This window comes from Sinohyriopsis cumingii, unplaced genomic scaffold (assembly GCF_028554795.1).
Source record: "Sinohyriopsis cumingii isolate HCF-2022 unplaced genomic scaffold, ASM2855479v2 utg000555l, whole genome shotgun sequence".
Lineage (NCBI taxonomy): Eukaryota > Metazoa > Mollusca > Bivalvia > Unionida > Unionidae > Sinohyriopsis > Sinohyriopsis cumingii.
The window spans coordinates 683434-697255 of record NW_028315910.1 but is presented as its reverse complement, the minus strand read 5'-3'; the positions used below and the strand labels follow the sequence as shown (position 1 = coordinate 697255).

Below are 13822 nucleotides of genomic sequence, written 5' to 3'. Positions count from 1 at the left end.
GTTTAGTTTCCACCATGGTAAAGTACATATTGTTTCCACTATGTGAAGTACAGTTATAGTTTCCACCATGGTAAAGTGCATGCATAGTTTCCACCATGGATACTTCTTTGATTTGAATTATAGTACAGGCTATAGATTCTCTTACCCCGATATTCCTGACACAATTACCAATAACATGATATGCTACTTTGACACAATTAACAACAACATGAGATGCTACTTTGACACAATTAACAACATGGTATGCTACTTTGACACAATTACCTATAACACGATATGCTACTTTGACACAATTAACAACAACATGATATGCTACTTTTGTACTGAAACTAATCCACTCTGAATGTGCCTACAGGGAAAGACAATCCAACACCTGAAGCCACAGTATCCTCAAGCATCATCCCTGACACAATTCATATCTCCTCACGTTGAACCGTCTTATACTTCTGGCTTGTAAACAATATAAAAGATTCTATATATCTACTATATAAGTAGCAGATCATGTTTCATTAGGAAATATCTGAAGAAATGAAATTAAAAATAAACTAACAGGATTTTCCTCACGCCAGTCAACAATATATTGATGAAGTTCTTGTCGCCTTTCATCCGTAAGACCTGGGGGGCGGAGATGAACTGGTATGTCTCCACGTTTGGCATCCTGTCGCTCCAGCCATGTACGAACCTATAAAATATTTTTTAATGCTTGATGATTTGTAATTTTAATCTACTAAAATAGTGTGAACCATATACGTAAGTAAACTGACAAACATGATGGATGGATGAATGGACCTGTATGTAAAAGTCATAAGTCCGAGTTAAACACAGCTTAATGGAAAATTAAAATGTATACAAAAGTCATGTAAAATAAGTCCCATTTAAACATAACCTGATACACATGAATCCGTACATAAAGACCATGTAAAATAAGTCATATTTGAACATGAACTTGCATATAACATTCAAAACAAGTCCTGTTTGAACAGAACATTTATCTAAAGGTCACCTATGTATAAAGGCTAGTTTCTTGCAGTCACCATGGAAACCTTTATATGCAAATACATTTGTGTATGACCACTGACTGGATGTTATATATACTTATGTGCATATATACGACAAAATGGGTGGAAAGTTCAAGAATGAATCCTTCCAGGCTCATAGTCAAATAAATTCTTTCACAAACCATAAGCATCAAAAAACCAAATCACAAGGCATATAACAAGTTTTCCAGATGTTTCTTTCTTCATTACCGATTTTCCCTATAGCTGTAACACATTATTTCCAAATTTTTTGGTTTCTTATCTTTTTCTGTCTGAAATACAAATAGTAAAATTGAAATTCTGAAAAAAACAATAATCTTCTTGATCTAATAGAAACTTTACAATGGAATTCATTATAAACCTAATCCACACTTTACACTGGAATTCATTATAAACCTAATCCAAATCTTACACTGGAATTCATCATAAACCTAATCCAAATCTTACACTGGAATTCATTATAACCTAATCCACACTTTACAATGGAATTCATTATAAACCTAATCCACACTTTACACTGGAATTCATCATAAACCTAATCCACACTTTACACTGGAATTCATTATAAACCTAATCCACACTTTACACTGGAATTCATCATAAACCTAATCCACACTTTACACTGGAATTCATCATAAACCTAATCCACACTTTACACTGGAATTCATTATAAACCTAATCCACACTTTACAATGGAATTCATCATAAACCTAATCCACACTTTACAGTGGAATTGATTATAAACCTAATCCAAATCTTACACTGGGATTCATTATAAACCTAATCCAAATCTTACAATGGAATTCATCATAAACCTAATCCACACTTTGCACTCGAATTCATTATAATCCTAATCCAAATCTTACACTGGAATTCATTATAAACCTAATCCAAATCTTACACTGGAATTCATCATAAACCTAATCCAAATCTTACACTGGAATTCATTATAAACCTAATCCACACTTTGCACTCGAATTCATTATAATCCTAATCCAAATCTTACACTGGAATTCATTATAAACCTAATCCAAATCTTACACTGGAATTGATTATAAACTTAATCCAAATCTTACACTGGGATTCATCATAAACCTAATCCAAATCTTACACTGGAATTCATTATAAACCTAATCCAAATCTTACACTGGAATTCATCATAAACCTAATCCAAATCTTACACTGGAATTCATCATAAACCTAATCCAAATCTTACACTGGAATTCATTATAAACCTAATCCAAATCTTACACTGGAATTGATTATAAACTTAATCCAAATCTTACACTGGGATTCATTATAAACCTAATCCAAATCTTACACTGGAATTCATTATAAACCTAATCCAAATCTTACACTGAGATTCATTATAACCTAATCCACACTTTGCACTGGAATTCATTATAATCCTAATCCAAATCTTACACTGGAATTCATTATAAACCTAATCCAAATCTTACACTGGAATTCATTATAAACCTAATCGAAATCTTACACTGGAATTCATCATAAACCTAATCCACACTTTACACTGGAATTCATTATAAACCTAATCCACACTTTACACTGGAATTCATTATAAACCTAATCCACACTTTACACTGGAATTCATTATAAACCTAATCCAAATCTTACACTGGAATTGATTATAAACCTAATCCAAATCTTACACTGGGATTCATTATAAACCTAATCCAAATCTTACAATGGAATTCATCATAAACCTAATCCACACTTTGCACTCGAATTCATTATAATCCTAATCCAAATCTTACACTGGAATTCATTATAAACCTAATCCAAATCTTACACTGGAATTCATCATAAACCTAATCCAAATCTTACACTGGAATTCATTATAAACCTAATCCACACTTTGCACTCGAATTCATTATAATCCTAATCCAAATCTTACACTGGAATTCATTATAAACCTAATCCAAATCTTACACTGGAATTCATCATAAACTTAATCCAAATCTTACACTGGAATTGATTATAAACTTAATCAAAATCTTACACTGGGATTCATCATAAACCTAATCCAAATCTTACACTGGAATTCATCATAAACCTAATCCAAATCTTACACTGGAATTCATTATAAACCTAATCCAAATCTTACACTGGAATTGATTATAAACTTAATCCAAATCTTACACTGGGATTCATTATAAACCTAATCCAAATCTTACACTGGAATTCATCATAAACCTAATCCAAATCTTACACTGGAATTCATTATAAACCTAATCCAAATCTTACACTGAGATTCATTATAACCTAATCCACACTTTGCACTGGAATTCATTATAATCCTAATCCAAATCTTACACTGGAATTCATTATAAACCTAATCCAAATCTTACACTGGAATTCATTATAAACCTAATCGAAATCTTACACTGGAATTCATCATAAACCTAATCCACACTTTACACTGGAATTCATTATAAACCTAATCCAAATCTTACATTGAGATTCATTATAACCTAATCCACACTTTGCACTGGAATTCATTATAAACCTAATCCAAATCTTACACTGGAATTCATCATAAACCTAATCCAAATCTTACACTGGAATTCATCATAAACCTAATCCACACTTTGCACTGGAATTGATTATAAACCTAATCGAAATCTTACACTGGAATTCATTATAAACCTAATCCAAATCTTACAATGGAATTCATTATAACCTAATCCACACTTTGCACTGGAATTCATTATAATCCTAATCCAAATCTTACACTGGAATTCATTATAAACCTAATCCAAATCTTACACTGGAATTCATTATAAACCTAATCCAAATCTTACAATGGAATTCATCATAAACCTAATCCACACTTTACACTGGAATTCATTATAATCCTAATCCACACTTTACACTGGAATTCATTATAATCCTAATCCAAACCGTACACTGGAATTCTTTATAAACTAATCCACACTTTACACTGGAATTCATTATAAACCTAATCCACACTTTACACTGGAATTCATTATAACCCTAATCCACACTTTACACTGGAATTCATTATAATCCTAATCCAAACCTTACCCTGGAATTCTTTATAAACTAATCCACACTTTACACTGGAATTCGTTATAAACCTAATCCACACTTCACACTGGAATTCATTGTAACCCTAATCCACACTTTACACTGGAATTCATTATAACCCTAATCCATACTTTACATTGAAATTCATTATAACCTAATCCAAATCTTACACTGGAATTCATTTAAGGCTCAATGTTCAATCATTTCTTTTCCTTTTCAATGAGAGCATTTTTCCTTTCAACTGGTACTTGTATTGGTGACATGTAGTGCATATATTCTGACAGAGGGCTACATCTGCTCTTTCATGCAAGAAATCTTTCTTCTTATAGTAATTAACTGCACTTTTTCCAGACGCCTTCTGAGCTTCAATTTTTTTTGTATCTAGCTTTTTTTGTAGATGCTGTTACAAACTCTTCTAACTGTGATTACCATAGAGTTGAGGTCACAAAATGCCAGAGTCCTCTTGTGTTCAGTTTTCTTATAAACTGACCAACTAAATTTCCGTCAAATTTTGGCTCCAGCCATTCCCATTTCCATATGTTTTTTAAACCTTTAACTAAAAGTTTTGTGTCATGGTCTCTCTTAACAACTCATGATGCCATGTTTTGCAAGCATATTTCTTTTTTCCATTGCCATCAGTTTCCATTACATGAGGATTCACTGGATGAAGTTAAACCTCTGACCAATCAGAATACGCTTTACAAGAGTTGTGTGGTAACTAATATATGGAACGAATAATTTACAAGGTTTGTTGTGGAATGGGAATGGGCAGACCGTTTTTTAAAAACCGGATTGGAGATGATATAAAACATGAACTATATCAAGAAAAATCTGATTCAAGTCAAGAGAAAAGCCGAATTCTGCTTTAAAATGGAGAAAAAATCATGTCTTATTACAACCTAATCCACATTTTTCACTGGAATTCATTATAACCTAATCCAAACTTTACATTGGGATTCATTATTTTTAAACTGTAAAATATTCATACTTACGCCTCTCTGGATTTTTATTGCTGCTCGAGTTTGTTGTGCCAGATCTCGTCTTCCTGAGATTTTCATCCTCTCGTTGTAGCCTTTCCAGTAACGCTGGATTTGAATGGCTGCCTGAGTCTGTTCATTCTGTAAGTAGGACTCAACTTTGGCTGGAAACAGACACAGAAAACACTCCAATCTATAGGGTCAGAGTACAGCTAGGATGGAGCATATGGAAATGTAGCCTCAGTCCAAAATTTTGGGGGAAAAAACTTGATCAATTAGGAATCTATTTTTCTGAAGTAAAATTGGTAAAAATTGGAATTCTTCATGACTCTGAAATATCTGACATCAGGAATGGGTCTTATTTTGGTACAGAGGTTTATTATGGGACAGGGTCTTATTTAGGGACAGAGACTTATTTTGAGACAGTGGCCTATTTGGGTACTGCAGTCTATTTTACATTAGGATAATGGTTCACATATGGATTAAGTCCCATTTTACATTTGCATGGGGGCATATATTTCTGCCCGAGTATTCCTAAATCAATCCCTTCCGAGTCAAGTGTCAGTTTGTTACACTATATGAATGAATGCAATACCAGAGAGACTGTTGGGTGTGGCAATGAAAATATATTGATAGAGAAATCACGAGTGCTTTAACACTCAATATTTCTCAGCCATTATGATTTGAGTTGCACACCCTTCAATATTACTGGTGTCACATCAGAAAATAGTGTCTGACTGATTCATTTTATAACAGCAGCTTTCTTTCCAATTTTTATTTAATTAGTTTTCGTTTCTCATAACATACAGCTGCCTGTTGTGCCTGTTTTACATTTTTTCAGCAGGAAATTGTTGCATTATACAAACTGGTTACATGATAACATCCAATTTATTTTAATTACGTAATTATAATTACTGGGCATGAAACTCATCAATATTTTATGTACATGTAAATTTGCCAGTGCGGACATTTTCTTGAAAGACAGCAACTTCAATCTATCTCAAGTTTCTGACCATTTTGAAGAAAAGGCTGAGAATGATGACATTATAATGTCTTAAGTTATGAATCTTGTTGATTTAAGAAACCCTTTTTTTGCATAATAATATATGTTCCTTCAAGAATACTTACCCAATTATAATATCTTAGGAAAACTACTACTACTGTGCAAATCCGGCCCTACCAGATAACACCTTTAGCTAAAAGATGCTAAAAGTTATCTGCCCACCTAGGTAGCGGTCAGGCAGAGTAATCTCCCCATGGTATAGGATTGGCGCTAAATCTCATGAATATTTCATTTACTACTGAAGCATAAGGGATGCTCCCTATGTGGCTTGTAAGGCTGGGAGGGTGTAATGTGTATTATGATTGGCTGGGAGGGTGTAATGTGTATTGTGATTGGCTGGGAGTATACCAAATGGTTATAGAACAGTAGATCCATGATAGCACAGTATGCCAAGTGCCAAGTGGTCATAGAACAGTAGATTTAATGATATCCACTCTTCCATGATAGCACAGTATACCAAGTGGTCATAGAACAGTAGATTTAATGATATCCTCTCTTCCATGATATCACAGTATGCCAAGTGGTCATAGAACAGTAGATTTAATGATATCCACTCTTCCACGATAGCACAGTATTCCAAGTGGTCATATAACAGTAGGTTTAATTGTGACTGGTGCTAATTGTTTCTCACTGAAGAGTCTTAGGATGTTAGCTACAGAGGTATGGATGCCAACATTAGTATAAAGTGCTTTGTATGCTCCACTGAGATTATTTTCCATTGCCTCCATATGCCTCTAGGTGGATAGCCTTCTCCATTGAGGACGTGCCAACACTTGATGCAAAAACTTTGTTCTTAAAGGTGTAATTCATGGGTTACTGACATGCAGGGTTCAGTAACTCAGAGTTGGGGAGAAACATCTGCCATCATGGTTTCCTAATTCAGATGAGGGAATATCTCAATTCTGGTGATTCTTTTGTGATTGATGAGGTTGCTACAATTTTTCCCATGAGTTTAGTAATCAGTACGAGGAGACAGATTTGCTGACTCTTGTATCCCCTTCCAGATCAGAGGTGCTGGAGGAGTGCATACATTCAGCCAATCCAATAAAGAAAATGAGCCTCAATTTTTGTCCAGGACTGGTGAGACAAAGGTTGAGGTTTTGACATTCCACCTTTACATCCATCATAGGTTAATCCCATAGAACATGTGCTGAGTGAAAACTGATGCATGAAGGGACCATTCTCTTTTCCTTCTTGCAGAACCATGAGTCTGCCAATTCATTATCCAACTTAGTAAATGTTGAACATAAGCATAGATTGTCAATGAGGACAATTCTTTATAAAATCCCAAACAAGAATACAAAGGCCTGAGTACTTGTTCTGTTTTGCTGTTTGAGATGAGTGAAATGGTCGGATAGAGAACTCCCCAATCCCCCTGAGAAGAATGAGCCTCATACTGATGTAGAAAGTCTGTTGCCTGCACCAGTAACTGCACTGACAAAGCTATCAACATCAGCTGAGTTAGCTCACACAACTGAGACACCAATTTCAGCACCCCTTCCTCAAAAAGATGTGTCAAAATACAGACCAGAATCCAAAACAGGAAATCACAAGCCGGTAAAGATAGGATTCTTATGATTGGCTCCTCAATATTGAAATGTATACCAAGGAGACTTCTAAAACAGATGTACAGACTATTAGAGGTTCAAAAATCAATAACATCACGCTCGGAATAATGAATACAGACCTAGCCGAATAGAACCAAATTATTACTTTAGTTGGTGCCATTGATGCCAGTGATGGAAGATCACTAAATCGAATCAGAACAGATTTTGAAAGTTTACTGTATGCTGCAAGGAATTGCAGCCCAGATACATGTGAAATAATGATACCAGGACTACCTCCTCATGTGAACACCATGGTGAAAGATACATGTGAAATAATGATACCAGGACTACCTCCTCATGTGAACACCATGGTGAAAGATACATGTGAAATAATGGTACCAGGACTACCTCCTCATGTGAACACCATGGTGAAAGATACATGTGAAATAATGATACCAGGACTACCTCCTCATGTGAACACCATGGTGAAAGATACATGTGAAATAATGATACCAGGACTACCTCTTCATGTGAACACCATGGTGAAAGAAATCAATCATCTCATAATTGACCTATGTGAAGACTGCAATCCACATTACATCTTTCTTTCGTCAGAACCATGATGTCAACCTAAGCCTCTTCCACAGAGACAAAATTCATTTAAGTAGAAAAGGAACCTCTCAACTACAGAGAAGTATTAACATTTTCAGGCACTATAACGAAGAGTCCTGTTTATAGTGCTTCAGATGCCATATATACTATAAGTATGAATCATGCACATCATAGGAATTAAGCATGCATAATATAAGCATGAATTAATCATACTACAGTATGAATCATGCATAATATAAGTACAACTAATTCATACTGTAAGTGTGAATCATTCATACTATAAGTAAAAATCATGCATGCTGTAAGTATGGATCATTCATACTGTATTATGGATCATTCATACTGTAGTATGGATCATTCATACTATAAGTATGGATCATTCATACTGTAGTATGGATCATTCATACTGTAGTATGAATGATTAATACTGATGTTAGTAGTGACAATATGTAAAGATGGGCTTTAAAAAGCAAGAATATATATGTGCATATGCAGATAGATAGTGTTAAGAAAAGAGATGGTCAAACGTATACCTGCAGGTAGAATTTCTATTGTGTGGAGTTGTCTTTGTTTGAAGTCCCTCATAATCTTCTTCCTATTTAACTTCCCAAGATATTCAGCATCTGATTCCATTTGTCTTGTAAACTTCATCTGCTCCTTCTGCTCACGGTGATTCCTGATGCCAAAAAGGAATAAGTGAATGTTATTTACATGAGTGCTCACAGTAACTTCTGATGACAAAAAGACTACCTGAATACTATTTACTTACATGCAGTATTCATAGTGATTCCTATGCTGAAAGGAATACCTGAGTACTATTGACATGCAGTGCTCAGTGATTCCTATGCTGAAAGGAATACCTGAGTACTATTGATATGCAGTACTCACAGTGATTCCTATGCTGAAAGGAATACCTGAGTACTATTGACATGCAGTACTCACAGTGATTCCTATGCTGAAAGGAATACCTGAGTACTATTGACATGCAGTGCTCACAGTGATTCCTATGCTGAAAGGAATACCTGAGTACTATTGACATGCAGTGCTCACAGTGATTCCTATGCTGAAAGGAATACCTGAGTACTATTGACATGCAGTGCTCACAGTGATTCCTATGATGAAAGGAATACCTGAGTACTACTGACATGCAGTACTCACAGTGATTCCTATGCTGAAAGGAATACCTGAGTACTACTGACATGCAGTGCTCACAGTGATACCTGATGACAAAAGAGTTCTATGGTACTGTTAATTTGCCAACATAATTTCAAGTATAATGTTAATGGCAAAAAACCTGAAACATTTGGAAAGACAAAAAGAAAAGGGGGGGGCTCGACAAACAAAAAGCAGTCTCCATGATGAAGACTTGATAAAAATTGCTGAACGATTTAAAAGAAAAAAAAAGTCTATAAATAATAGGCACTCAGAGATGCCAACCTTCAGTCATGAAAATCTATAATCAATAGCCAAAAATCTGCAATTTTGGACCAAATTTTGTCATTTTTAAGATTAAATCTGTAATTATCCAGTTCCAAAACAGTTTTCTAGTTTGGTACACCCTCAGTTAAGCTAAGAAAAGGAAAATTTACTTTGAAATGAAGGTTAAATCATCTGTTAAATTTTTTGTATTTATATTGTATTAAATATGTTTGTACTTATTTCCATACAGCAGCTGAATAAATGAACTATTATGCTTCACAAGAAAATCAGCAACAAGACACTGTGCCTTCATAATAGTCTCACTGTGTGATAAAGCCTTTCCAGGACCTATGTGCCTTCATAATAATCTCACTGTGTGATAAAGCCTTTCTATGACCTATGTGCCTTCATAATGGTCTCACTGTGTGATAAAGCCTTTCTAAGACCTATGTGCCTTCATAATAATCTCACTGTGTGATAAAGCCTTTCTAGGACCTATGTGCCATCATAATGGTCTCACTGTGTGATAAAGCCTTTCTAAGACCTATGTGCCTTCATAATAATCTCACTGTGTGATAAAGCCTTTCTAAGACCTATGTGCCTTCATAATAGTCTCACTGTGTGATAAAGCCTTTCCAGCACCTATGTGCCTTCGTAATGGTCTCACTGCGTGATAAAGCCTCTCTAGGACCTATGTGCCTTCATAATAGTCTCACTGTGTGATAAAGCCTTTCTAGGACCTATGTGCCTTCATAATGGTCTCACTGTGTGATAAAGCCTCTCTATGACCTAAGAATCTTATCAGTGTTTGTTGTTTTGGTGGAGGTGGGTGGGGGTTTGTTTCTAAGTGTGACTTGATGAGTTGATGTGTGTTCAGATTATAGTAATGTCAGAGTCACATCCTCAAAATATCAATTTATCCTCTCTTTGTGATGCAGTAATTCATAGCCAGTCTTGGGTGTACTGTTTTTTTAACTTTTGATGGACTTTTTTGCCAAAGTTTTTTGCCAAAGTTTTACCACAACGACCATCAATGTTTAGGAATAGGTTTTGTAGAACACTTAAAGTTTTGATGTTTGATCAGATTCTTCATGCCTGTGTTAGCCATTTTTGCTCTGGCACATACACTGGAAAAGGACAATGATGCATGAACATTGTTTGATTTATGCAAATTGAAATAATCAACTCAAATGACACTGATTGGTTTACTCAGATTGAAAGGGTCAAATCAAATGCCATTGATTGGTTTACTCAAACTGAAGGAGTGAACTCAAATGCCATTGATTGGTTTAATCAAATTGAAAGGGTCAATTCAAATGCCATTGATTGGTTTATTCAAACTGAAGGAGTCAACTCAAATGCCATAGACTGGTTTACTCAAATTGAAGGAGTCCACTCAGCTGCCATTGATTGGTTTACTCAAACTGAAGGGGTCAATTCAAATGCCATTGATTTGTTTCCTCAAACTGAAGGATTCCACTCAAATGCCATTGATTGGTTTACTCAAATTGAAGGGGTCAACTCAAATGCCATTGATGGGTTTACTCAAATTTGAAGCAATCTGCTCAAATACCATTGACTTACTCAAATTGAAGGAGCCAGTTCAAAAGCTGGATTATAAATGTGGATGAGGACCAGTTTAAGATGCATTTGATTTTATGGCCTTGTCTCAGTGAGTGTTTGCACATGTATCAAGTACCATCATTTCAAATGGCACAGAATATCTATAACTTGAGCCAGAAATAAAGTTTACAATAATCAATCAAACCATCATAGTGCTTATGGTGGCAGTCAACATTTGTCTAATTCTCTGCATAAAAATACACAAATACAATGGTGATTTAGAGGTCCAGATATAACTTACCCAAAGCTTTCCTAGTCATTTCTCAAAATTCATAATTTTGACTTTTGATTTATATTATATTTGCAAAGGGGGTAAAACTACGATTATAACAAATTTGCAAAATTCATAAGGGTTGGTATTTCATAGCACGACAAATAAAATATATTACTAATGTTTCACTTTTGTATTTAAAACAATTATACAAATTTCAATTTTTGTCAAATAGAAAATACTTAAAATCTAAAATTAACATAAATTTGTTACTAAATAAAAAAGTCCTAAATTTAAAGACTATTACCTAATGAGATTTCAAAGAATGTAAGTGTTTTTCAAAATAAATATTCATTACTCCCTCATTATAATGGTGTCCACAAATGCCATACAGTATGCTACATTACAGGGACACAACATTATAATGAAATACATGATGCATATTCAGTACTCCCTCATTATAATGGTGTCCACAAATGCCATACAGTATACTGCCTTACAGGAATACAACATTATAATGAAATACATGATGCCTATTCAGTGCACCCTCATTATAATGGTGTCCACAAATGCCATACAGTACTTCCTCATTATACTGCTGCCCTACAAGGTGTCATGACTTCATGGTATTAAACTAAGTAACAAATAAGAACAAAAATCAACAAGTTTTGTAAAGTTCAACAAGTAATTTATTTCCCTGGAATAAAAAGTGAAAACTTAAAAGAACTTTAAAGTATTGTGAAAATACGTCCCAAATAGTCCTAAAAGGATAGAATATTCAGAATAAATTCCAGTTGTATTCTGAATGAATTCCAATTTTTAATGTTTTGATGTACAACTAACCTGGAGGTGTTGATGTGCAAACAGTTTTTATATATCACAATGATATAATCCAAAAATTCTCAAAATGACTTCACAATAATTACAAAACAGTGATTTAGTCCTAAAGTCAAAGAGCACTTTGTAATTCCAGTGAATAATTTAAATAAATAAATCCTCACAAATATTAACTGAAACTCAACTAAAATCGATTCCTCTAACAACTTATGATATCATAGGAATTATTAGTTCTCACATAATCAACCGTAAAGGGGACAAACATGCAAAACTGAAATTCGCGCAAACTTCATATATAATTTGCTATATGTATAAGGTTCATTTTCTGAAAATTTTTACATTTTATTCTTACTCATAACGAAGAAATTTATGAAAAACTGATTATCTCTCTCGATCCATCTTTAACAGAACAACGCACTTCCTTGCCCCTGCAAAAACAGCATGTCTGACATCATTTGAGACACTGCGTACACACTGGCATTGTTGATAATGACTTATGGAGAACTCGCCCTGGGAGAACTTATCCCAGGTGTTAGGAGAAGTCGCCCCATGGTGGTCGGAGAAGTCGCCCCACTGTGCCTGGAGAAGGCACCCCAAGGATCATATATACTAATTCTGAGATGTCAGCACGTGGTTGTTAAGACTCTATGTATTGTTGTTTTTCTTCAACTTAATAACTTATTAAATCGATAAAATTTGCAACTTTTCAACTTTTCCATTTGATCAACGCCGCTTCTGTACTTAACAAAAAAGAAGTGGTATCTATTCTTTTTGCTCTGCTCTTCAGATCATTAAATGCATTTTAATTGGAAAAATAGAGTGGGTGTAAGCATGATGTGACATCTGCAGTTTCATACATGAAAGGGCTCCAACCTAATAACTAAAGTCATCCTAAGACAACTTTATGGCATGGACCTCTATAACCCGAAATAGACTGAATTCTTGCTGACCATCAATAATCCAAAGGGTTATGGTATTATCTCTCTAACTGAACAATTTAATCTGATATTGACGAATTTTACATGAACTCGATAAAAAGCATCATTGATGCCTACTCAGAAAATCCGGTCACTGACTAATACACAGAATTCAGACGGTTTCTGAAAGCTCACATGTACTATGCCCATCATTTAGTTTATTTCTTCTTTTTTGTCAGTGTTCGTAATTTTATTATTTCTCAATAAAACAAACTATCTAAAGTTGAACAAGAAGTTTAAAAAATATTTCACTACTAAATTGCCGATGCACAATAAACATGATTACATTATTTTATTATATATAATAATACCATGATCACGCAGACTAATGGGATTTTGTTACTTGAAATGCATATTTGAACTGTTCGACGTACTTGGGACATAATGAGAAGATGATCTTTAAAAACAAGTTTAAATGTCACATTTAAATCCTTGACTAAACTGAATAAC

The 13822-nt window shown here is 34.4% G+C and overlaps 1 protein-coding gene across 1 annotated transcript in view; it reads right to left on the bottom strand.

Moving 5' to 3' along the window:
- LOC149773790 (IQ calmodulin-binding motif-containing protein 1-like) overlaps positions 1–13822 on the bottom strand; it is a 65603-nt gene that overhangs the window by 9088 nt on the left and 42693 nt on the right. Inside the window, exons 10-12 of the mRNA XM_089946012.1 lie at positions 8839–8981; positions 5099–5247; positions 551–682 (exon numbers count right to left, since the gene is read on the bottom strand). Coding sequence (XP_089802138.1) covers positions 551–682; positions 5099–5247; positions 8839–8981 — 424 coding nt within the window. The remainder of the gene's footprint in view (positions 1–550; positions 683–5098; positions 5248–8838; positions 8982–13822) is intronic.